The 26,469-nt window shown below is 38.1% G+C and overlaps 2 protein-coding genes across 7 annotated transcripts in view; one reads left to right on the forward strand and one right to left on the reverse strand.

The window, feature by feature from the left end:
• The first annotated feature begins 1,307 nt into the window (after positions 1–1,307).
• On the forward strand, positions 1,308–5,053 carry LOC115929466 (leucine-rich repeat protein 1-like). Its single transcript, XM_030998434.1, has 5 exons — positions 1,308–1,533; positions 1,978–2,076; positions 2,740–2,947; positions 3,347–3,878; positions 4,263–5,053. Exons 1-5 carry the CDS (start codon positions 1,351–1,353, stop codon positions 4,525–4,527), a joined length of 1,287 nt encoding a protein of 428 aa, XP_030854294.1. The 5' UTR covers positions 1,308–1,350; the 3' UTR covers positions 4,528–5,053.
• Positions 5,054–5,057: 4 nt separating this feature from the next.
• Positions 5,058–26,469, reverse strand: part of LOC577866 (baculoviral IAP repeat-containing protein 6) — a 55,250-nt gene continuing 33,838 nt past the window's right edge. For all 6 annotated transcript variants that reach the window (XM_030998429.1, XM_030998433.1, XM_030998432.1 and 3 more), the window contains 23 exons: positions 26,008–26,338; positions 24,599–24,861; positions 24,187–24,292; positions 23,467–23,685; positions 22,872–23,041; positions 22,055–22,323; positions 21,030–21,750; positions 20,563–20,721; positions 19,602–20,300; positions 19,123–19,472; positions 18,293–18,677; positions 17,214–17,443; positions 16,543–16,704; positions 15,881–16,067; positions 15,333–15,513; positions 14,961–15,139; positions 14,217–14,333; positions 13,611–13,828; positions 12,937–13,098; positions 12,353–12,430; positions 11,714–11,902; positions 9,412–9,546; positions 5,058–9,095 (listed from right to left, as the gene is read on the reverse strand). In XM_030998429.1, the coding sequence (XP_030854289.1) occupies positions 8,775–9,095; positions 9,412–9,546; positions 11,714–11,902; positions 12,353–12,430; positions 12,937–13,098; positions 13,611–13,828; positions 14,217–14,333; positions 14,961–15,139; positions 15,333–15,513; positions 15,881–16,067; positions 16,543–16,704; positions 17,214–17,443; positions 18,293–18,677; positions 19,123–19,472; positions 19,602–20,300; positions 20,563–20,721; positions 21,030–21,750; positions 22,055–22,323; positions 22,872–23,041; positions 23,467–23,685; positions 24,187–24,292; positions 24,599–24,861; positions 26,008–26,338 (5,831 nt within the window). In that variant the 3' untranslated portion in view covers positions 5,058–8,774. The remainder of the gene's footprint in view (positions 9,096–9,411; positions 9,547–11,713; positions 11,903–12,352; positions 12,431–12,936; positions 13,099–13,610; positions 13,829–14,216; positions 14,334–14,960; positions 15,140–15,332; positions 15,514–15,880; positions 16,068–16,542; positions 16,705–17,213; positions 17,444–18,292; positions 18,678–19,122; positions 19,473–19,601; positions 20,301–20,562; positions 20,722–21,029; positions 21,751–22,054; positions 22,324–22,871; positions 23,042–23,466; positions 23,686–24,186; positions 24,293–24,598; positions 24,862–26,007; positions 26,339–26,469) is intronic.

Consider the following 26,469-nt stretch of genomic DNA (forward strand, 5'->3'; position numbering starts at 1 on the left):
ACTTTAGCTTACAATTAGCGCATGCGCAGATTGCTCATCCGATCTCAGCCTCATTTTCATAAGTTGGCGCCTAGCCTAGCCGACATGGGCCCTTCAGATTGGCTATCGCTGTTTTCTATTAACTCAATGCTATATGCTATAAGATATTTGTGAAAGTCTCTTTACAAAGTCAATGTAAAATGCATCAAGAAAATCATTGCGGAATCTGTTTTTTGCATCACCAACGTGCCGTTTATGAAGACGATCCTTATTATTGGACCAGCGCCCATACTGATAATATATTTGTAATTGTACTTTGTAGCCCAACAAATGTGGAAACACTAATTTAGACCCTATATGTTTATATTATTACCAAATGGACGACAAAGTTTTTCCTACAAAATTACAAATTGCTTCAGCTAGAAAATTTATTGTCAAAGCATTTCAGAGATCCTGGTATAGGGATCTAAAAGTTTGATGTTGGATCGGTGTGCATGCTGCAACTAAAAAAGTCATAAAAACAACAAGACCTTACTTCGTGCACAGAGATTTACAGCGATTTATAAAAAATGTGATCCATCAAAAATAAGTTCATTTAATTATTTGCAAGACAAGATATCATACAATCAGATGTTGCCACTTCTTACTTACAATTTTGGGGATATCTGCTCTCAAAATGAACGGACGCAAATGACCGCAAAATGGCCGATCTTTTGTCAATATTTTCATAATTTCACACCCTATTCCAGAGAAAATTTCCATTGGTATAATATCAGATTTTCGAAATCTTACCGATTTTTGAGATAGTGAACTTAGGTCATTCACAAACTATGGTCACACCATAGTGTTACTATTGACTGTTGTGTTAGTGTTACTGGTACTGATGTTGGTCTTAGCAAACTGACAATTTTGAACATGTTCTTTTAGAACAAAAGTCTTAAGAAACAGGGCTATGTGATATTGGTGCTGGTCATTGATCTCTAAGATGAGAGGTTAAGGGGTGACCCCCCAAAAATTAAGAAAAATCAACACAATTTTTGGAAAATATTGTTTCTTATATTTGTAACACTTACACTACGTTTAGGGTTATATATTTCCATGCAATTTCAAATTCAATTCACTGAGGAGCACACATCATTCAAAAACCTCAATGAGATTCTCTTTGCTCAGTCACATTAGAAGAAAGACGCATTAAACGCTTTGCATTGCACGTAATTGTGGGGTGCACAGCTTAAGACCCCATGTAGCTTTAGGACCCTCTACCATACACATGTTCACCTATGCCAGATATTAAATCTAGATCTAATAAAGTTACAACAAATTACACATTTTGTTTTATCTTTTCATAATTACAGAAAATCAAACAGAAACATGAGACTTCCCTGTGATGTTGAGATTCAGAACCGAATGCTGCCATCACATGGCATGATCAAGAGAGGTCGTTCCATAAGGGCCTCTATTGTGATAGGTCGACGACCGCTGGCTGGTAACAGTGAGGGTGGAATCTTCCTTGCAATTTGCACAGCTAAAGACCGTGATGGAGCAAAGTATTGTGTAAGTTTTTGTTATCCTGATATCAAGCAGTATTGAAAAAATACAGAAGTTTGTTTATTTGATTGTTTATTGTATCTAAGGCTAAGGGCATGAAAAGCAAGAAAGCTCATGCATGTCATATATCCATAGGATTTAGAGTGTGTAAAGTCATAACATTAAAACAGTAAGGTATTTGTTTCCGATTTTTTTTTAATTTCATTTATAGAACCATCCATCAATTTTGTAAAAATTGAAAAAGGAAAATTTATTTTATAAAATATACTGCACAGAGGTTATTCAGCAATGGGTAGCCTTACTGAAAAATATTTCAAATCAATTTCAGCAAATTGCAGATAATCGAGTCTCTGGTACATGGTATACCATATAAGAATGGGCACGTCTTTGTGGATATTAAAAGCTATTCACAATATCAAAGAGGTTATGTTTTAATTTGTTATTATCCAGTTGAAAGGGAATGTGGTGAAGATCTTTGGACGCTTTGTTCAAGAAGGCAAGGCCACTATCCGCATCCATGAACCTGCACAAGATGTCTGCATCAGCAAGGTTAGTGCTTTATGTTACCTAGAGATGCCAATTTTCAGACAATAGCCTGAATTCAGGCCCTGGCAAGTTTTTTTCAGACCATAGTTTAGACTTTTTTGTGTAGAAAACAGCTCATTCTAGGTGATTTTCAGGACCTCTGATCAATTCTAACTGGCATCCCTGGTTTCTCCAGTCAAACAGACAACACAGAAACTAGACCGAACAGAGAATACTTTATCACCATTTTCCAAGTTATCAATTGGTTAGAATCAGTAAGGCAGTTTCACCGGGGCATAAGGTGACAAAGTACAATTCTGGATTTGGTGAATTACAGTATGGAAGAGCCATATTACATACAGGTACTATGTTGAACTCAAGGGGAACCTGCACAATGAATATAAAAGTTTCATCATACAGGGTAACATTGTTTGTATTGCAGCACTGACCAGCAAATATCTGGATATTGTAATATGTTTATTATTTATATGCTGAAATTCTCACTATCCTATTTTAGGGATCATTTAAAGATATTTAGTGTACATGTGGAGGTCCTGCTTAATTTTTAATGAACTATATTTGTCAAAATATAAGGTCATCTATGCTCAGAATCTTCTTATTATTGACCATGATGAAGTCTTATTTTGTAATATCTTGACCACTTCTTGTTACTTAAATATCACCTAGGCTGACCCTCTACAGCTAAAGGTCCTCCTGACAGCGGTCAATTTAGCCCACCGAGACCAGGACCTGCCCAATGTCCAGCTCTCCAGTCTAGTCCCAGCCAAGCAGTCCCAGGTTGAGAGGCCCAAGACCAATGTGGTGATTCATCGGCGCCAGGACTATCCTATCACCACTGGTTTTCCTCAAAGAATGGAGTTCCTTCAGGTCAATGGTGCGTAGCGTGCAGGCCTACGAGAGCAATCTTGGGCTTTCAAAAAAGAATCTTTTACAGATTTGTTTGTTTTCTCCACTGGTTTGATAACTCAACTATTGTTAGTAGGATCTATATTGGAAAGGAATGTCTCAATTTTCAATAATGGCATATGATTAAAAATAAAGCTACTTAGGTAACAATATTTTGGTAAGTTCATGTACGTCTTAGTTTTTATGTTTCAAATAATTTGTATGCTATATGATCATAATTTTGCAGTGAAATGATGGAGGTTTAAAATATATTTGCTTATAAATGGTATTTTTTTCTCATTAGCATTTTTGGAACATCATTCATTATTGCATGAGTTTTATGATTATCAAGATTATGAATTATTTTTTTTTGTCCTTCCTTTCAAAGGTTGTAGTTTGAAGAAAGTGGACAGCAGAATTCTGAAAGCGAAGCATCTCAAAAGATTAGACCTGAGCTCCAACAGCATTTGTGAGATCCCAGGGAATCTTGATCAACTAACAAACCTTTCTGAACTCAACTTCTCACACAACCAACTCCAATATCTACCTGTGGGACTATGCAAAAGTCTGCACCTAGTAAGAACATTGCAATGTCTGAACATTTCACACAATCATATCAAACATTTACCCTTTGAACTAGTCAACTTAGCAAGACTCGTCAGATTGGACATCTCACATAACAGTCTGGAGACCTTACCGGACAACTTTGGCAAGCTTCACCACCTTCGTTTTCTCAACATGAGTGGCAGTGACATCAAATTTGTTCCATCTTCTTTCTCAAAGCTGAGATTAGAGGAGCTTGATTTGTCAGGGTGCGACTCAGCATTATTTGCAGCAAGCCGCTCAATAGATATACCGGACACTCCCAAGCATGTGCCTAAACTGGTGGAGCTAGCTGGGAGAACTGTGATTACAGCCAAGTGAGTTGACATAATTCTATGAGGTGGAATTTCCTAATTTTGTATTTATAGGATAGATGGTGATGATATGTATAGAAGATACTGAATTCATCAAAATACATAAATATTAAATTTGTTCAGCTGTGAATTAAAATAGCAGTTCAATTTTGTGATTCATGCCAGTATATAACATCGAGCTGTTGAAGAGAAGGCTGTAGAAAATTGTACTCCTTTGCAGTTGTGCCTGTAATAGTTCTGTCATTGGCTCACCACCATAACTTCGGGTCATTTATAAGGTAGTGAACTCTATACACGTAACCCAATTGTAATGGTGGGATGTACATGCATCTTGTATTGTTGGTGGTAACATTGAATGCCTCCATTTATTCTTGTGTATTCTTGAAGGCTGCCTTTCACAGAGGGCGACATTCCAGTGACATTGTGCTTCTACCTCTCACCTTCCCGATGGCATTGGTGCTTCCAAGGCACACCTATCAGTGTTGAAGGCCATCCCTATGGGACGTTTGCCGTGCCCATGGATCTCTCACAGATAGCCCACACAGTCACATCCTCCGACTTCCAACGCCGCGCTGCACCCATCCTCATGAAGGGTTACTTCTGCTCCTACAAGTGCCAAGTGATGTTCACAGGTGGTGGATATGCTAGATGATAGTCCATCGATGATAGCTTTATCAAGAAATTTTCCATCTTCCAATCTTTCAATATTTGAGAACTTTCATTGGAGTACTTTCATTTAAACTTCCCTAGTCCTGTTACCAAATGATCTTTTTATTGATTCAATCACCATTAATTTAGATTGTCTTGCAAAAAATTATATGCACAATTCAGGAGAAGAATTTTCAGGGCCAAGTTGAATGGCTTTTTTGATTGGGTAACAATTGGGTAAAAACATTTGAATCATCCACGCTCTGCTGTTTTGTTTTTTATCTATTTGTGAAATTGAAGTAGATGGACATGAGATTTTCAATAGAGCAAAGGGCCAATTTTCTCTGTGTTAATACTTGTATAAGTGTACCATAAATGAAAGAAGAATTTTATATGTTAGATGATGGTATTACACAGGAATTTTCGCAGTAAAAAAAAGTTGTATAGTATTTTAATGATGTGTATCAGAATGATGAAAATTATATTTATACTTTTTTTTAATACTAAAAATAAAACAATATTTGAAAGCATTTATTCATTGCATGTCTTAAGAATTTATTTTTATTTTTTATTTATCTGCCTGTACATAACAGTTCATAAGTATACACAGTTCGTTCTCAAGTGGTGAGAAAGGTAAAGATATCATTTGGATCATATTTCTGATCCGTCTTCACATAGTTATATTTCACACATTCTTCAATATACACTTGAACATTCTACATACATTTCTGCACAAGTTAAAGCAATTTGTTTTTCATATTGACATTCATGTGTTTCACAGGAATTGGATCACTTTTTGGTGATAATTCTCTCTGCAATGAAGTAAAACATTCTTAAATAAGATTCCAGGATACTTACACAACAATATCTACATTATACATGTATAATCATAAAAAGGGTGACAATAATCTTACACTGAATAAACTATTTTTGCATAATTGAAAATGACATGCTCTTCACTCTTTCAAATCAAAGCATAAAGTAGGTCAATACTTGTATACATGTCTCTTGCACTTCAGCTTGGCGTATCATTACCTTAATATAGATAAAATGACTACTATAACTCCACAGAAATAAAAGAAAGAGGATTTCTTACCATCTCTAAAGGGTGTACATGAAATATGATTTGATGCTAAATGACATAAGTATTAAAGGAGATACTGTCTGTATATTCTGAGTAATCAAACAGAAACAAGGGAGGATTTATCCAATTATCCATGCTACTTAACGTTGGCAAAGCTGAGAGGACTATCAGTGCATTACAAAACATTCAAACATATTAACATAAAACAGATTCCCCACAAATCTCTTTAAAGTATGTATATATGTATGTAAATAGAACGGATAGATATCTTTAGGCCTCTATAAGTTAGAATCATACAAGAGCACTGAAATCTATACACTTAGGTCTAATTCTATCTCTGACATTTTACAAAGAAAAATACACAATTTAGTAGCTGAAATGAATTGACAATTTAGGATGGATCCCTTTTCAATTCAATTTTGAATCAAATAGGTGATTAAATAGGCACCAAGTGCCCTCTTCTAATTAAGACATTCCTCAAAACCATGACCTTTATGTTACCTAGACACATTCTTCCTAGATATTGCAGTCAAATAAACAAATAGTGGTTGTTCTTTAATCTGCCGATCTAAGTGACACAGAATTCAAAGCTGCAAAAAATGACAGTAGATTTTGATGTGTTCTTATTAGTTGATAAGACACGTAGAGTGATCTGTTTGTACTTTATATTTCTGATTATCACATAGACATAAATATTCCTTATGTGCAACACGCTTCTATCATCATCTATCATCCATTTTGTCTTTCGACTTTTAAAAAGGAGTATGTGCTCTGATAGAAAATAAAATGAATTTAACAACCAAAAATAAATAGTACATACAATAACAGCTTTTCTATTTCATAACAATCAATGTCTAACTAAAGCATTCATTTATTTTTCATATGTCAAATCTTTGTTTACGTCTCTTCAGTACAAAACTTACCGTATGCTGAATTCTTGCGTCAGACTATACACAGCCATAAAATACTCTAAATAAACAAGTATTACCTGAATATTGCAAATGAATTCAGTGGCTGGTCCTTTCTAACTAGTAAATGTGTCTCAAAAAGATTTCACAGTAACTTCAAAATGATAAATCTCTGAAAACAACAATCAAAACGACCACATCATCAGAACACCTGATTACAACATCAATGTGTTGATTCTCTTGCACATGTTAATCACATTTCTGATACTAGTCTAATTCATCACAAATGAAACAGATTTTAAAAAAACATTTCGCACAAAACTTGTCCCAGATTTGAGCATTCATTAGCAAAGGGTATGGGGGGATCAACTGGCAAAAGATAAACTAATATACAGGTTACAGTTTGTATTTACAGTCATTTCTCAAGAATGAAAGGAAAGCCCTCTTATATATAGGGCAATAGTATGCAAAATAATATATACTACCAGAGTACTGCACTTTTTTCTTTCATTTATTGGTATTCACCTCCACACTTCTTGGTTCATAACGTTCATGCTTCCTATTATAATCACACATAAGAATCATAATAATTCTCACTGATCAATATGAACCACGGTTTCTGTACACTGCAGCTGCTAATATAGTCTAAAAATGAAATTGAATCATTTGTGTTTTTTACAATAACTGAACAAAATGACAATTTGGAAGATGTTGCTAAATACTGGAAAATCATAATTAAAAGTGATAATAGAACAAAGTAAAATCAATCTGATTACATATCACATTCACTAAAGAGTGTCAATTCTTTATAAAATTACTCCATTACCAGAGAAATATAAAAATTATAAAACAAAAGTGTTGACAAATTCTATAAAAAATCAAAATAATAACAAAGAAAAAGTTATAATATTTCTATGTGCTAACATTTACTCGCATCCTGGAAAATAAAATCTTGTGCAGTCAAACCAGATGTCATTTTTAAAGTTTATTATACTAAGGTACAGATGAGGGCAAAATGTAAAAACTGTATCAAATTCACTTGAGCTATGTCAGCCTGTGTGAAGACATTATGACTTGCTAATTATCCTTTTACAAAAAAAGAAAACAAAAATAGACAATTACGGCATTTGTGACATGACAAATTTCTTTTCTTTCATTTTGTTTACACCTTACATGAATATAACTATGGCTACAAATATATTTATCTTTTTCTTTGTGAGACGAGTATAAACTTTCAACAAGAAAATGAAAACAAAAACTGAATGAAACAAATGCAGCTTCGTTAGTGATCTTTTAACATGGTGCAAATCAGTTTCAGATGAACATTGCAATGATTTCCAAACTAAAGCAGGGATTGTAATGAATTGAATTTGAAGTACATACAACAGCCATTTGTTATTAGCATTTTTCGCATAAGGTTAAAAATTATAGTTCTAATGAAAGACACATCATACACCAATAAGTGATACCTGTACATAGTAATATTCAACTTCTTCTTTACATAAACAAGTCTAGTTGCTCAAAACTAAGAGTGTACTGTGGTCTTGTATTCCAGACATGTACATCATAAAAGTTACTTAATGATATTTTGAGTGAATGGTAATTACTTTCAAATGAACACCAAGTAAATCACTAAGCCAACGATATACTTCCAAGTCTTGGTTGATTTTATGTTCACATAGAATATGTTATGGATGATTAGTTTAACTGTCATGAATAAGAATACTTAGCAGAAAGATTAAACAAACTGAATGCGATACCATATAAATAGAAACATTCCATATAGTTTCTTGCAGATAGCAACATAAATCTTAAGTCTCAGTTTAACATTTTGTATGGAAACTTGGAACTACTGATTCCATACACCTCATACAAACCAGCATCGTCATCATCACTGCTGTCTCACCTGCCATTCACCCTGTACCAACTAACTAATGCCCCTAAATTGCACGCATTATGTATTACTCCATTGGTTTTCGGGCCATTGTGGACATTAATGTTGCATGCAAGGGTATACCAGGTGTGCAAGAGATGTAAAATGGGCATAAAATTACACAGAATTATCATTGTATAATTTTCTGTGTAATACCATAAAGATTTATTGATGAAATAAATACACAACTTTGAATTCCAGAGTTTTGTGTGTCACTATTTACACATAGGTGCATTTTGGAGAGTTTAGTGAAGAGAGTTAGATTACTGAGCAGATGACGGATAACCATGGAATCCTGTGGACCTGTTCACACTTAGTCACTTACTTCAATCAAATCCCCATACAGGGTCATAAACAACAACCCCTCCTGGAGGCATCCCAAACATATTACTTGGCTCGGCAACCTGACTGTCAGCTGTCGATGTCTCTGCGGTTGTAATCTCCTGTGACGATGACGAAGATCCACTGTGCTCAGCATCATTCTCACTGCTCTTGTCTGCATCTTCAGAGACAGAGGCACAGCTGACATCATTGGTGACGTCCGATGAGAGTGGGGGTAGGGGCTCGACCTCTGGATCTAGTTGTTCTCGAAGGAATTCTGGTGGCTGGAGCTTGCTGAGTTCTTCTCTCAGCTTTGCTGTATGTTTCTGTTGTAGTAAGAGAAAATTGTTAATTAAAGTTAACGAAAAAAGAAATTTCAATGTGTACGGAGGGTCATCCGTTATCATTACCATTGATTAACCAATCATATTATCAACATAATCCTCATTATCACTATCATCATCATCTACACCATCATCGTCATCATTAGCACCTACACCACCATCATCATAACCACCCCCACCATCACCACCACCACCAACACCATTACCACCTCCATCTCCACTACCAACATCATCGGCATCTCTGTCAACACCACTATCATCATCATTACCACCACCACCACCACCATGATGGGCCTACCTTTAGATTCTTCCAGTGATGCAGCATACTCCTGCCAACCCTCTTATCATTGCAGTACTGACCAACCAGTGCGATCCACTCCTCACACTGCCCCATCACCTCTGCTCTCTTCAAGTAGAAGTGGGCTTGTACAACCTGAAAAAAACAAAGCCCAAATGATCAATCTCTGTCTCTCTCTCTCTCTCTCTTCAGATCCTTCACCTGTTGTGAAAGACTTTCAAAAACCTTGTACATGTATCATATTCAAAATACTAAAGGCAACAACTGTAAATGGATGAATAAACTTTCAATACAGAATACAGCAGCAAAATAATCTTCTTTTTGACAAAGAAACAAGAATACTTATCACTAAACAGCCAAGAAGAGCATTCATATCTTGAACCTGAACAGAAAGGCAACAAATATTATCGCCACTTACCTCAAAATTATTACTAAATACATGTGCTTTTTGTATTGGAGAAGAGAAATTGACATCCCCCCCCCCAAAAAAGGATAATTGCCTCACACACAGCTTTAGAAAACAACACCACCCCCCCCCCCCCCAACCACCACAATCATCACCACCACCCAACGAAAAAAATACACGGTGGCGACGGGCGATTCGCCCCCTAAACCTCTGAAATCGCCACGGTAAAAATCAAGACGAGGGCGAAAAAAAATCAATATATCTTGAAAAATCGCCCCCGCCATAAATTGATATTCCCTATGAATTAATAAACCAATTTATTGATGTGTCTGAGTGAAATCTCCGTTCCAACTACCAACTCCAAAACTAGAAACTTCCATCAACATTTTAAAAGTTTTGTGAGTTGCAGCGGATCGGCGGTCGTACCTACTGTAGCTAGATCTACAGCGGAATCCGCCTGCCTGCGCCTAAGCTCCCGGCGGCCGGACAGGCCACCGGCCCCGATGTAGTTTCGTGCACAGCATGAATGCATACGCAGTTCGCACACGTTCACAATACACAGAAACGTACTAGCTCAGCTCCAGCGCGCGCCCGCACGCTCCTTTAAGTTGTATGAAGCAAATAAGTATTTGCGAGTGACGAGAGCTCAACTGCTAGCGACCAAATTGGTACGTAATATGTTTATTTAGTCTTTTTTCTGGCCCTAATTTTTATCATGGACAATGCAATCCCATTAAAAAAAATGTTATTCCGTCTAAAATTGTGTTATTTATAAGTTAAAACCATTAAATGCGAGTATATTTTTACTGTTGTCCCACATACTGATATATTTGTAATAACGAAACGTGCAAAATCAATGCCGGATTTTTTTCCTGTAAAATCGGTATAAAGCAAGTTTCGTACACAGAAATTGAATTTTGTTATAAAAAACCGTAAATAAATATATAAAGGATGTTCCTACTCCTCAGAATCTTTCTTACAACTGTTTAATTAAATTAAATTATTTATATACGATCGATGCCAGGCCAATTGTCATGAGTGATGATGACATCAATTTCTGTCTACGAAATGAAACTAGCTTTGGCTTGGCCTTTAGAATTAGAGTCTATAAAAAAAAAAAAAGGCCATGATTTTGCATGTTTCGGCACAACAAATAGACCCTACATCGGTATGTGGGACAACAGTAAAAATATTTACTCACATTTAATGGTTATAAAATGGTCTAAATAACACAATTTTAAAGGGAGTTGGTCTACATTTTTTTTTAATGGGATTGCATTGTCCATGATAACAATTAAATTTGGGACAGAAAAAAAGACTAAATAACATATTACCTACCAATTTGGTTGCTAGTAGTATGATGGCTAAGGAAAAACACAACTTATTGTTACAGCTTACAATATGGCTTTAAGGAAGTAGCCCCTTGGTTTTTTTTTAGGCAATGGGGAAAAGTAGCCCCCATAAAAAAATTAATTCCTAGCCCGCGTGTCAGTGATAATATTTTCTTAGGATATGAAAAACGAACAGTTAAACAAAACACTCCTTTTGACAAGTTTTAGTTACATGTATATGTAAATCATAAAGCCACACGTTTAACACAAAGTGAATAAATCATGGGTATCTGAATGTCTGCAATACTCTACATGACATACATGTATGTACGCTACAATTGTATCTAGATCTATATTTGCCTTTGCTTGGAATTTAATTAGGTAAAACCGCGTTTAAAAAAAATACAACCTTTAAAAAATAAAGCCCCCCTGAGCTCCAAAATAGCCACCGCAAAATAATTAAGGGGGGCTATTTTTTTAAGGGAAAATCTGAAAAGAGCCCTCGTAAAAAAAAAAGTAATTTTTTGGTTGCCACCACCACCAACCCAGCACCTTAGTTACTTACATCTTTGAAGACTGGTGGTGGGTTTCTGACCATGTCCAGCATGCCCCATTCCACAGTGGCTTGCATGATGTTAGCATCATACTCTCTGGAGCTCCAGGTGCCAGCCTGGGTGCCCCGAGATCTCTCGTAACCTGGCTCGTTGAAGTAGGGTTCAGAAACAAGGATCAGGGACTGGATGGAGACCAGCACCTAAATACCAAGAAAGAAAATTAGAATCATAAAACATAGTGTATCTTGTTTCTTGTAACATATTTCCTTTTTCTTACTCAGAGAATGATGACGACACATCGCCTCAATGCCACCCCCCCCCCCCCCCTCTCTCTCTCACTCTGTCTCTCTCTCTCTCTCTCTCACTCATGTGTTATGTTTATTGCTGTCTGTCAGCCTCATAATTTATCTACTTGTCTTATCCTCTTCATATCCCCAGCTCTTTCTCCCCGATTTTTAAGTGCAACAAATTAAATGTGATACACTATCAAATCAACAATTATTTCTGTAATAACCAAAATTCAATCATTCAACATATGGGCTTGCTGAACATATACAATCAAAGAGCACCAGGGCCCCAAAAATAGATAAAAAATATTTCTTATGACATTAAACAAAAACAAAAAACTTTGTGGGTCAGTATTGCCATACCTGTAGAAAGCTGGAAGTCTGTGAGTTCCATTTCTCCTCTGGTCTGCCATGCCATGTGTTAAGAACACTTAAACACACCTGAAAAAAACACAAAGGCAATACATTCATGTTCAGTCAGTCCTAAAGAAAATGTGAACAAAGTGCTCATTTTTAATGGGTATATTTAATAAGATCAAGACTTCCTTCTGCAATTGAACATTTCAGTACTATCTAATGACTTATTAGATGTGCAACTGAGCATATGTAGACACATGTATACTTCTACTGTGTGCAGGCAAAAGTTAAATGACTAAAGTTGGTATTATCTGTCATAGATAATGACATAAAAAATTAAAATGGTCTTCCTTTTTAAAATAAAAAAACAAGGATCTACAAGATTCATTGTATAACACAAATGATGTTATACCTTCATTTTTTTTTTTAAAGAGCTATCAGTTTTCGATGAGCCCAAGTACAGCTAATCTACTCGACGGATTTGTATGAGAGATGCACACAGGTTCATCTCATATAACTAACGTATTCACATGCATCATTTGCATACAATCACACTGCTAATTCAACAGCCCAAAGACCTCCTCACTCACCTTGCCATCATTGTAGAGGTTTGGATTGAAGCGCACCGAGTGTTGTCCTGTAGTCTCTAGGTTGACAAGCATGGGTGAGTTAGGATAGTCAGCAGGGAAATAGATGTCAAACTCAAAGCATCCATTAGAGTAAGGTGTTTCTGATGGACCAGTGATGAGTACCTGGGTGGGATATAAGACATGGATCCATTGCTTGGTTTAATACACATTGTAACATATTCCTTTTTTTTTTTCTTGTTGTTATTCTTCAACACATGTATCACAGGCAAGCTTCTTAACACTGATTGCTCAAAAGGGAAACAAGAAAAACTGTATGTATTTTCTGATAGATTATTCAAACACATAATAACTTTAATGCAGGCTTTCATGAAGAAAAAAGGAATACAAACAAGATGCAGTCTCCAAGAGGTGCCCATTGTATACAAGTGGTCAATAAAGCAGGTTGGCTAAAGTACAAAACAAGGCTACAATTATGAAATTAAAATACATATAACATGACCTACATTCCTATCATTCCACAGGACGACAAAACCTTCACAATGACCACCCAAATATCAATTTATTGTGTCTTTTAGCCGCTTCAAAATGTATCAACACTATACATTCCATCACTAGGTGTCCCGTCTATAGATAATCCAGTTAGTAAAATTTTCTGGCTACAAGTATTTGATTACCTTCATCACATCCAGCCTATCCTCGTCACACCGCACAAAGACACTGGATGAAGCCGAGAGAGGCAGGGACGTTGAGAGTGTCACGGCCTCTTGAGCTAATCTCCTAGCTCGTGCTGCATTGGTTACATTCCCGACTGACTTAGCATTGGATGCGTAGTGATGCGGGACTGCAAACTGGATCTTACCCTTGCTGTCCTCTGTCACCATTTGGAAAGTGTCTGAAACAAAAAACAAAAGATCAATTCACAACATAAATAATTGAATTAACTGAGCCTCTTTATCTGTTAAAGATTACAGAAGGAGAACAATTACTATATTTTGTCATCAATTTCAACTGTAACCTGTAACACAAGTTTAGTACAGACAATGGTAAATCACATTTCCTTGCTTAAAAATTCAGAAAAATTCATTTTGAAAAAGTGAAAAAATGCCATTTATAGAAAACAATACAAAAGTGTACCCAAAGACTACTAAACATTGTGAACATTGAGATATCTTTTTAATGGCATTTTTAGTTGAGACGTCATTACTGTGCCTGCATTTCTGCAAGTTTGTTCAAACTCAAATAGGAACACCACCACTCTTCTCTTGAAATGTTGAACTCACCGAATTGAAGATCAGTCATGACTGCAATGTACTTCTCATCAGCAGACTGGTACTTGGATGCCTCTGAGTTAGAACCACCGGCAGAAGCACCAGCACCATCAAGGTCATTGAGCTCACCTACAAATGTAAACATAACAAAATCATTGCATACTTTTCTTTGTACAGCTCAAATAACTTTTAAAGAGGCGATTAGTTTGTGGATATTAGTAAACAAAGACCCCGCACAAACAAGTCTCTTTTCTCAGAGCAAACCAAGCAGTTATACAGTTGGCTGATCATTTTACTTGTAAATCAATATTTTCGAAGTAATCCGTTTATCAAGCAATAAGCACATTATCGTCACTTTGGTTCGGTTTATGCCTTCTAAGCTCTTCCTTCACAATTCATTCATTTTTTCACATACTGATATGGACAATGTTGTTCTGGTAGTTAGCTTTCTACTTTCTCTAAATAAATGAAGTCATGATCTGGGAAATTGTATCCCTTTAAAGCCTGTCTGTACTAGTTTGGCTAGGAAGGATTAGACCACCCAGTGTGGTTCATGACAGGTGGCTATCTCATCAAATCAGCTCTTAAGTAACATAAGAAAAAGAGGATCATGGGGGACCAACGGGCACCGCTTAGGCATTGTTTTCTATAAAGAGGGAGCAAGAAGCTACAGTGGGGCTTTAAACACTACAATGATAGATAATCAACCATCTCAACTGCCCCCCCCCCCACCCCCATAAAATGACCAGTAATGACCTTGTCTCTGTGCTAGTATCTTGCTGGTGAGTTTCTTGACCATCTCTACTGTCCTCTGTATCTCTGGGACGAGCTGGGTCAGCCCTTCTGCCTCTGCTTCTTCTTCCTTGGATATTGTGGACGATTCCTTGGTGGTACTACTGTGCCTCGAGCTAGACTTCTTGCTTGGCTTCACAAGTCTAAAGACGGACGAGAAAAAGAAAAAAAGTTTTAAGAAAGAGAACAATTATACACCAGATTTTTTTGGTTCACAAGTTATTTATGGTTTTTTTCTTAGAAGTTAAAAGGTATTGCCACATGATGCCAAAATCAGACACTCTATCAGAACATAAGATACTTTCTCCCTCATTAAATCCAAATGCAATATCTTACTTGAGCTTTGAGGTGTAGGTGTCGACACATCCCTTGATGTTCTCTAGGAGCTTGATGACCGACTTGTCACCATTGTCTCCCTGAGGAAGCAGTAAGTGCACTAGGAGGGGACACAGGGCCAAGGCACGGAGGATCTCCAGGACAGCACAGTACAGGGGCACATGGCGAGACATGTCAAGAACTGTAATGAGAGATGAAGGAATACATAGAGTACTTCTGGAAATAAATTTGGATGAAAGCAAGTACCAGCTGTAAATGTTATACCTGCCAAGATGATAGGTCAGTAAAGATTACTCAAGTGAATGTATCTCATTTCATATATCTCACATGGATAAATTAAAAACCTTATCTTCCTCATTCAATACAATATTTGCACTAGATACAAGGTATCTAGTAGAATGACAGAGGAGCACTGTACCAAAAACTCTCAACACCACAATATCAGAACCCATGTGATCTCCCCAAATTGTGATCTCATTACGGTAGATCAAAGTGGCCTCTTGGTTTGTCCACAAGCATGACTAAAATCTTGCATCTTTTAGACTGACCTGAGTCATTCCTGAGGTAGGATGAGATAGCTGGGATGAGGCAGGATTGGGTGAGTAACTCCACAAAGACGGCTGGGAAGATGGTGGTTAGCTGCTCCTGGTCCAAGTCACCACTGGTCTGATCAATGCTTGCTGACCTCTCGTTAGATGATGTACTGTTTATTGGGTTGATGTAGCTTGACAGAACCTACATGATCAATCCAGCAACAGTTGTAGAATGAAGTACAATGACATCTTTCCTTTTAAATATTAAATCTCAGCAGTTGGCAGTCCATCAAAGAAGTTTAAGTAATGGGAAAATCCACAAAGTATACTTGTGGGTAAGAGGTTGATAGGTAAATAAAGCATTGAAATCTACAAGTTGAAATACATGTAAGATCCTTGATGCATGCAACTACTTTCATCCCTGCCTGGCCATTCTCTCAGTACACAATTATGAACAAGTTTGTGAGAGTCAAAATTTATACACTGACAACTCTGGTCAACGTAGAGAATGTAAGAGTTTAAATATTGTTAATAATCTCTGGTCAAACATGGTAACGACACAATTATCAGAAATATTTTTAAATAGTATAGTCATTTATTGGAAATCGCAATGTTTGAAACTCAAAATTATTCTTATTTAAGGAAAAATGTGCTTGAAAATATCATGAGTTAATTACCTTGAGAAGACACGTTACATGCTCCTCCTCTGCTTTCTGCCTAACGAGGGCCTCCTCCACATTCCAGCCCGAGGTGGTTGATCCTGTCCCGAAGCCTGTTCCCTTGGCCCAGAAGTTCTGGTTCTTGTCATTCACACCACCTACTTGACTGCCATTGGCGACCTGTAGGTATAAAGACAATGAGAAAGATGGTGTGAGTGAGATGAAGCATAATGAATAGCAATGCATGAATTTTCATTTTTACATATTTACATCTGAATTCTAATGGCTATAATAGGAATGCTAAATTTGTACCAAAATTATAATTCTGGTATTTAGGTAATAATGCTAAAATTAAAGCATGCTGGTCTTAGATTCTATTATCAGAACTACTAAGACCATGGAAATCCAGAGAACAGACATAATCTATTGGTGTCCAGCATGCAAGGAAAATTATGCTTTTGACTCTAATTTGGGCAGATTCAACTACATATATAACTGTAATTAATTAATGATGATAACTTATTGATGCACCTCCCTCTCTTGAAGGAGATTTAGAAGATCATGTAAGACCATGATGACTGATTACTGAGACACAGGTCAACACTTGAATGAATTGTCCATATCTCTAGGGTTCATTGAACATCCAATACTAACAGTTCACACGTGATCATTTGTTTATAATAACTTACTGATGGACCACCACCCTCTGCTGTTGCAGGTTGTGAAGCTCCCCTAGGACCATGGTGACTAAGAACAGAGAGACAGGCGAGTACAAGATGAATGGCTCCAATCTCCAGGGTCATACGTCTTAGCAATACCCCATCATCAGTGGTCAGTGGTGTGGAGTCAAAGAGAGTGACCAGTACAGTGAAGGGAAGAGTTGGGAGGGACGTCGCCAGAGGAGATGACAGAATCTGACCTGTAGTTTGAAAATGTGATTATTCAGTGTTAAAGGTAATACAAAGTTTTGGTATGGGGTCATGGATTTGGTTCAAATGAACATATTGGAAGCATAATGTGATCCTAAAATATTCAGTGATCGTTGTCGCGGTTGAAATCGAGTCTAAAGTTATGAAATTGTCAATAATAAGCTCTTCATGTTGTATGGCTCCCTCTCAAGGTCAAGATATTAATTAAGCTATCAAACAATGTTTCTTGACTTAAATCGACCGATTTGCTATTCCCGTTTGGAAATTATATATCACAACTACATATTCTGTGATTTTCATGGTCGCGGCTACCATTGTACGGCCGTAGGCGCTATTTGAAATTTATCAACATTAACCGGGAGCACCGGTAAATGTTTATATTCAATTTTTCTCAAAAGCAGAATTGTTTTAGGGGCTAAGTTTTGTTGTGCCCTTAATACATCCACAGGGGCATCCAAATATATCAAAATTGTAAAGAATTACTATCCACCCAATTTTCGAAATTTCCCAAAACTTTGTATTACCTTTAACTGGTGTGGCAGCAGTGATTTTCAAGTACAATTATCTATAGAGCATTCCAGTGGCTACAAGAGAACATATTTCTTATGGTATGATGCAACTCAACATTAGTTAGTAAAAATGAAAATACCTAGTTTAAAACATGGCTTCCACTTAAAAATTTGTTTTCATAGTACATGGTTTGCTGTGGGCAGTAAAAGACTACAGAATAAAGAATACAAACAATGAGTGGAGTATTTTCTCCCCCAGTTCCTAAACAACATACATGTATGAACTACCTCCTGCTTCAAATGTTCAACAAAAAATGATCAAAAGCCTACCTCCATCCCCATCATCAGTGACTCCCAGCATCAATCTCAGCAAGAACTGTGCCTTCTTCTGCTCCTTCAGTAGCACCTCTGCATACCCAGGCAGCCTCAGGAACAGCCCAAACGCTGCAAGTGAGTGAGGAGGGATTGCAGCCGTGCAGCTACCCATGGTCTGGCCTGCAGCCGAGCCCTGGGGAGGGCAGGACGAGGAGGAGGAGGACGAGGAGGAGGCTGCTGTCATGGGTATGGTATGTAGGGGACCGATGTTGGAGAAGGAGGTGGCTTGAAGATGGGCAGCGGTGCTTCCCAATCCATAGGAAGGTACATTGGAGGTAGTGGTAAGGGTGCTGCCACCAACAGATGTGATAGTGGTGCTGTGAGGTCCTTCCATGAGGACCTGGGGGGGGGGGAATAATTTTGAATTGTTGTTACTTTTTTTAATGTATAACTCTTAGATTTTACAGGTGCACTGTACCTGTAAATTCCATAGAATTCTATGCCATTGATTGCATACCTACATGACAAACTATTCATTTTTCATAACTTTTTGTAAGGCTTAAATCAGCTTTCAAAAAAACCTTCCAAAGTTGTTTCTACTCAATGGTTTATTTTTCCATTGTATCCATATTTTGATACAATTCTGAAGAATGTAAGGTTTATACCAACATAATGCAGAATGGAGAAATTATAGTTAAAATATCTAATTTAAGGTGTTAAATTTTGATACACTCTGCTCAGATTCACAAAAGGATTATCCGTTCAATTAATTTAATCTGAAATAACATCCTACTGGTTCTTGGCAGAGTCCAACATTGAATGCATAATCTCTCCTGAATCCTTACCTCATAGTCCTCAAACTCTCCTAGATCCTTCAGACCAAGATCTGAGCTGTACTTCCACCAGCTGGAGTGCATCGCTGCAGAAGGCCCTCCTCCACTCGCTGTCATCTTATCTACCGAGCTTCCACCAGCATTGGTGGCATGCGCCCCATTCTTAGCCTGATGCTGCTGCTGTGTAGCGAGGGGAGCATCCTGGTATAGCTGGGGGAGATGTTCAGCTATGAGGGCCAGGCCACCAAGACGGGCAAACACCTCCAGGAAAGATGAGATTGGAGGGGTGTCCAGTAGTACCTCCTCTGGGATGTGCTGATCAGAGTCAAGGGAGTTGGCAGAGGTACTTGCCTCATTGCGACCTGAAGATGGGTATAAATAAGTGAAGATAACTGTAATAATGATTCCAAACATGACTTGCATCGACATCATAATCTTAAAGGGTCTGTACACAATATTTGTCTTGAGGTTAAAAGAAGAATGCAACATACCTTCTTGTGCTTCCTGTGTTTTAGAGCTATCAGTCTTTGATGCCCCTAATAATGAAGAGCTCATCCTGATGTTCAACTCCAGTGTGGGGCTTCCTTCAGGCAGACCACGTCTCTGCAGCATGTTGATTGCCTGTCCGATTGTCATGCGGCCTGGGAAGTTCTGGCTACCAAGGCGCTCGTGAGAAATGACCAGTCCAGGCATGTTAAAGGAGGAGGTCCCAGCTCCTGCCATGGAGGTTGCAGGGTTGGAGAAGGTGTTAAAGAAAGGAGCCCAGCGATCCATGGACTTGGGCAGGAGCTCTGGGGGAAGGGTTGGCACCATGGATGTAGGGAAGTTGGTAGCTCCAGGGTAGAGAAGGAACTTGTCTGGCTGCTTGGTAGAGGTGGAGGCGGAGGCGGCGGTAGAGGCTGATGCTCCTGCTGTGGCTGAAGCTCCACCTGCAGCTCCACCTGTCGCTCCACCTGTAGCTCCACCTGTAGCTCCACCTGTAGCTCCACCTGTAGCTCCCCCTGTTGCTCCTCCTGATGTGGAAGCTCCAGCAGAAGCAGCAGCAGCAGAAGTGGATTGAGGCACCGTAGAAAAGATACCACCAAAAATGGGGATCTGAGATGAAGATGGGGTGGCTGAGGTAGGCAGCTTTGTTGCGCTGCCTGCTTGGGGTTCTGCACTCGCTACTGAACTGGTTTTGGGTTTAGCATCTGTGATACAAGAACAATGTTGATACATAATTATACACATGCATAGCAAAAAATTAATACCATGTCTAAGGTCCATTCTAAATCAAGGCCAATAAACTTGTCTTTGAACAAGGAGTATTCCCTCCAATTCAACGCTCTCTCTTTCTTAATCCTGCAGTTCTTTTTAGACATAGTTACATAGTAATATTGTTGTGCTTTTGTTAATATGGTGGAGTGTTATAAAGACATACTTCAAGCAATCTATAAGTGTTCTTGTGCTTACCTATAGAGTTGCCAATATTCCCATTGACCTCTGTTTCAGTTACATCCAATTTATCAGGAGAAAGGTTGACCATTACAAAGGATTGTTTGTCAGTCTTGCTTGAGTCACTGCTGGGCTTGGGCTTCTTGTCTCCTGGTAGGTTCTTGAGACCAAGGGTATCTATACAAAAAAAATGCCAGAAAAAAAGAAACTTTCAATGCAACTAAAAGTTTTACTTGTATCTAAAATATCTCTGAGGCTATAAACAATCGTAACAGTTGGTGCATGAAACTTACTTATACTGGAATCTTATTCATCATTAACACACACAAACACAAAATCTTTTGAGATAAAGACTCTCAGGAAAAAAAACCCTCAGCTTCTTAAATATAAACACCACATTAGCTTTAACAATATCTATAACTTATTTTTGTTACTGCATGAATGATTGCCCAGTAGTACAAGCAAGCAAAGATCTTTATCCTAACCTGTTAGGTATGTTATGAGCTGAGCACAGGTGGATGTAAGCTTGGTCTCCACTAACATGTTCTTGTGCCCAAGCCCATAGCTGGGGTGCACAATGCGTCCAGTCCAGGACTGTGGCCCTTTGATCAGCTGGCAGACTGAGCTGACTGCTACAGCCAGACTCTCATCTTCAAGCATGAGCTGAAGGATCAGTCGACGCATGAATCCTGATATGACAAACGGTGAACCGGTCTGAAGATCTTGGGTGCAGATCACATCACAGATGACCTGTGCCAGGAGTTTCTGGTTGCTGGGATGACACAGGGTGCAACGAGAGAAGAATGCGATGCTGGCGTTCTCCAGGGCTGCCCGTTGTGACGCACTCAGGAGATGCGAGCGGCGAGGTGCTCCATTAAAGTTTGGCATTGAGCTGAGCAGAGTGACTGTGTTACTGGTGCAGAGGAGGGCCAGTAGGGGTGCCCAGAAGACCACACCCTCTGGTGATGCCAGCCAGTTCTTGATCTCAATTTGTGCTGATAGATCTTTGAAGAAGTTGAGGACAGGGGCTACCAGGTCAGCTGTAAGGACAACTGTAGCATCCGATGGGAGAGATTCAGTGCTGCCCCTCCTGGCTGAACTTCTTGGTGAGCGAGGTGACTGAACACGGGATCCTGATGCCTTGAGTTTGGATGCATCAGTCAAGGGATCACTGAAACCATTCAATGACTCTGTTCGGATCAGCTCCTAAGTAAAATCATGATAAGATATGAGGTACTTGCATTACAAAGCATAAAATTTGCACTATAAACATTTTTAATGTTACATGCTAAAAGGTCAACAACAACAAAAATCATTTTTAATTGGGCATGAAAGAACAACCCCTACAATTCCACGTTTCTGTTTTTGCTTTGGGAATTACAAACTAGTTCACCTAGTCCTAATGCATCTTGTACATTTTAATCCTTGGGAAAATTTAACATCCGAGGCAACAAACAGTAACACATCATATCAGTGTAAAGAAGAAACATTAAGAGAGCAAATCATGTACCTGTGTGCAGAATTCTGCTAGAGCTTCTGCCAGGAGAACCAGGAACTGAGAATCCAGGAGTCTCTTGGTTGCCACATCAGACTGACAAGCCAGGGCTAGTAGTGAGAGATGAGCCTCATCGATGATCACATGACTAAACTCTTGTCTTGTGATTGGTTGACTTGAAGGAAGGTGAGGAGTAGATTGTGGCTGGTGTTGTTGGTGCTGTAGGTTAGCGCCCTTGGAGTCGTCTGTCAGTGAGATGTTCAGCTCATCTTCTTTGCTGTCATCTGTGATATTGAAAGGACAGGGATAAACTATTTAACAGTTTATTCAAATAAATGTATCTTCATTTAGAAACAAAATTATTAAAACACAAGCAATATGCAGCAAAATGTCTTTTCACACATCAATCTCTTTCATCATTTGAAATCTTTATGTATGTAAATTCAAATAAGTGTAAATTGTGGTAAATATAACAGGCTTGGCAATGCACCTGGTTTCTCAAAATTTTACAAGTCCATTCTATACAAAAAGAGTAGTTTCCCTCTACCCTTCTGCCTCAATACAAATTACAATAATCACTTGAAATGTAACTTTAATGAGTCAAAGTATGTAGTTCTACAGTTTTACTTCGTTTTTAAATAGGCATAAGATAAATTGCATTGAAACAAATTTGTAAAAGAAATTACAGGGATATCTAACTGCTTCTGTTTCTTGAAGATAGAAATAGATATCGGAAGTCCAAATAAAATAAGTTTATCATTTCCTTTTGGGGGTGAAAATTTGATGCTTACATCACAAAAGGGGGTTAAGATTTTTGAATTTGTGTACTCACCTGTGATAGAGGCTTGTAACTCCACCGGTCCTCCAACCATAACCCCCATCCATTGAAGCAAGGAGTCAAAGTGAGCTGGTTGAATCATACACATTGAACACAAGACAAAGTCTGCTGCTCTCTTCAGGGCTGAGTTGACTGGCAGCACAGTAGACCATTCATAGATGGAACTGGACAAAAAGATAATGTATTCAATTAATTATTCAAGACTGTTCTTACAAACTATCAATTAGAAATAACCTAAAATATTTCAATGTTTCTATTCAAGGATTTGAAGCACTGCAATAGCATATATGAAAAATGTGAGAAGTAGCACTTTTTTTTGGGGGGGGGGTGGGATCTTACAGCAAATTTGCTCCAAAGTGTTCTGTGCAGCAACAATGAAAAGGAGAAACAAACTTCAAGTTAACTATTTCTGTATTATGAACATTTATTGTATTCTATTTCATTGAACATTTTGAAAGAGCATATACTATGTATAAAGATTTAATAAATGAATTCAAACAGATGGCCGAATGGATCTAGACTGTATCTGTTGCTCATAGTACATCCTCGGTCAAAAGACATTGAAACAATCCCAACTACGGCATCATACCTGAACAATTCTGTTGGGATCATGTTCACCATATGTTGCATGGTGTTTTGAGAATGGGTTGCCCAAAGGACTGCAGCCACACAGTGAACATGGATGGGTGCAGGATGCAGAAGACCCGACTCAACAGGAGAGAAGGTACGGGGTGTTCGGTGGTAGCTGCTATGCATGTGCAGGGCTACTCGAGCTGTGTCTCCTAACCAGTCCAGAAGAGTCTGTAATCTGTTGAGAACAAAAAATAGAACTTGGAATTTAGAAACTTCCAGATTACACAAAGATCCTGAATCATATAAAATTATCCTCCTTTCATTTTTTTAATCATAATAAATCACAAAGACAACATCCTATGAAGAGGACATCATCAAAGGGATCACTGGTTCTACAGTTAATACATTTTAAGGAACTAATTCAATTTTAACAAATTATAATGAAAAAATCTTTCTTTTTTTTCTTTAGATTATTACACCCAAAGTAATTTCAAGCACATCAGGAGCTCTTGCAGTGCAGTAGAAAATATTTCCATAGTTTCTACGCTTTATAGATTTATATTACATACATGTACATGTACATGTGAGATGACTCCCAACACTTCAGATTAAGTCTCATGAACATGACAACAAAAAGCAATGAAATTCAATTTTAAGCAACTATACCATATTGATGACATCTTATACCAATCCTTGCTGTGGGAACTCAAGGATTACATGATAAGGTGATACTAACCTTTCTCTGGTGCCTGCATCTGAGCCTGTGCCTAGCTGGTAAATGATATCTACACTGGAATCTGAAGCGAGACTAAATGGACGTCCTAGAAGACCCAATCCAGAATCTGAAAAATAGCATGAGATATTTTGTATCCATCAATGTATCAGCTTCCGGTACATTTAACAAACATGTAATGACCCGTTTTTTCAATATCAATTGTTAACCACTAATTAAACTTTTACAGAAAATAGTTGAATTTTTTTGCATGAAATTTTTAGAATAGTAGTATTCAGTGTCTCAAATGGCTTTCAAATTACAAATAAACAATGAAAGTGGACAGAAATTAATCAAACAAGTAAAATTTTAGAGGTTATACTTGACAAATCGCATTTCAGAAAAATCAAACCATATGATGGATAGATGTTCTCACCATGTTCACCATGACCAAAGCAGTAGTTGTTACGAAGGAACATGTCCACAAGGGCCAGTCCTACTTCAGTCCTGGACCTACTGAGCTGCAGGAGTAGGGACTCAATGTCCCTCCTATTGGGCCTGCAGTGAGGAGAGGCCAGTAGGGCCATACAGGTAGTTAGAAGGCCAGGAGTCTGGGATGCCGTCTGGGCAATGCTTGATACTGTGCTGCTCAGGAATGTTCCAGCTAGGCAGTGGTGCAGGAGTCTCAGCCAACGTGTGCTTTTAGGGAAAAATACAGGGTTGTTTTAATGAGTTAGGAAATCAGATGGTACAAGTATGTAAGGATGTAAAGATGATGAAATATTCTCTAAGGCATATTAACATCCAAATCTATTGAATAACTTCATACATTAACATACAGAGGGTATATTTTTACACATTCTGTAAAATATACTGTAATTAACGGTGTATTAACCGCACCTTTTTGCCGCCGAAAAAAATTCAAAGTCGGGGGTGTGGTTTATAAGTTTCAATTTATGCCCCTCCACCTGGCGCTATGCCTGGCAATGTCTCCCAGCTCAGTAATCGGTGTGTTGACTCACCACTTGGAAACTAGAACAACACTCAAATTTGTCTGTCATCTTGGTTTGAAAGTAATCTTTCTGATAGATTTCAATATGTAGTTGATAAAAATAATTCCTCCAATTTTTCTTCTATTACACAGCGTACCACAAGGTTCTGTCCTAGGTCCTCTACTGTTTTTTTTTGAAGGGCGAAAAAGAGGGGTGCGGTTAATACACGAGGGCGGTTTATACAACGTTAATTACGGTACCCTTCTGCATGATTGAAATAAACATTATAATTTGGAGATCATACTTCGTGTTAATTTTGATAGAGTCAAACTATACACATACAATAACAATTAAAGGTAAAGACCAGTTTTGGAAACACCCCAATTTCAAAAAATGAAATGGAAGCTCTCATTACCAATCATGTGAAAGAATATGTTTTGACTAATACATGATGATAAAAAATTTGCCGGGAAACCGCCTACTAATTCATATATTTGGTAAATTTGTTTCTCTCATGGTCTGTGAGAGATATAGGGTAGTCCCATATACATCTTTCTGTGTATAGTGCTTGTAACTTTACGAAGAATGGGCCAAATTTCTTATCATTTTGATGATTCCAGAACCTTGCAGATGCTAGATGCTAGATGATCAACCTTTTCTGATCGATTCCCCAACGTTTCTTTCACAATGCAATCGCATGACCATAACTGGTCTTTACCTTTAATCATAAAAATAGTCTGATTTCTTGTCTCATTTCAGACTTTTTCCAACATAAAAGACTCTCAAGACAGTAAGAAAACAATATAAAGCAGAGGCAATTAGCTTCAAGGAATTTACAAAGACAAGAACTCACCTTCCTCTGACTGCTTCATCTTCAGCCACATGGTGTGGGTTTGTGGGTGGTATTAGAGGCAGTCCACTCAAAGGATGAGAGAAGTTGATCCCACCGCTGCCACCAGTTTGACCACCTCCCAACACTGTAGTCCCAAGCAGTCGTATCCGTGTCAGTGCCATCAGGGTGGACTCCCTGGGTCGCCTCAGCTGCAGACATACTGATGAGGTGACCATGGGACGAGGCATCTTGAGCTTGATGGAGGTAAGGCCACTAGTCGCAAGGGGTGGACATACAGGGATGGTGCTGGAGCCGTTGGGGCTAATCTCTACTGACACTGCAGAGGGACATGCTGCAGATGTAAGAAGAGATAAGTTTCAAAATAATAATATTGATTTGACTGAACCTTTATACAATTACATAAATCATTTAAACAAAAATTGACATTCTACTTAATGCTATTTGAATGTTCACAGCTATACT

Source organism: Strongylocentrotus purpuratus, unplaced genomic scaffold (assembly GCF_000002235.5).
Source record: "Strongylocentrotus purpuratus isolate Spur 01 unplaced genomic scaffold, Spur_5.0 spur5_scaffold_5, whole genome shotgun sequence".
In the NCBI taxonomy this organism is placed as follows: domain Eukaryota; kingdom Metazoa; phylum Echinodermata; class Echinoidea; order Camarodonta; family Strongylocentrotidae; genus Strongylocentrotus; species Strongylocentrotus purpuratus.

Bases quoted from the DNA above. Each gene is read 5' to 3' on its own strand.
- LOC115929466 (XM_030998434.1), top strand. From the start codon at position 1,351: ATGAGACTTCCCTGTGATGTTGAGATTCAGAACCGAATGCTGCCATCA. The intron at 2,077-2,739 runs GTTAGTGCTTTA...AATATCACCTAG, and splicing joins AAGATGTCTGCATCAGCAAG to GCTGACCCTCTACAGCTAAA. The intron at 3,879-4,262 runs GTGAGTTGACAT...GTATTCTTGAAG, and splicing joins AGAACTGTGATTACAGCCAA to GCTGCCTTTCACAGAGGGCG.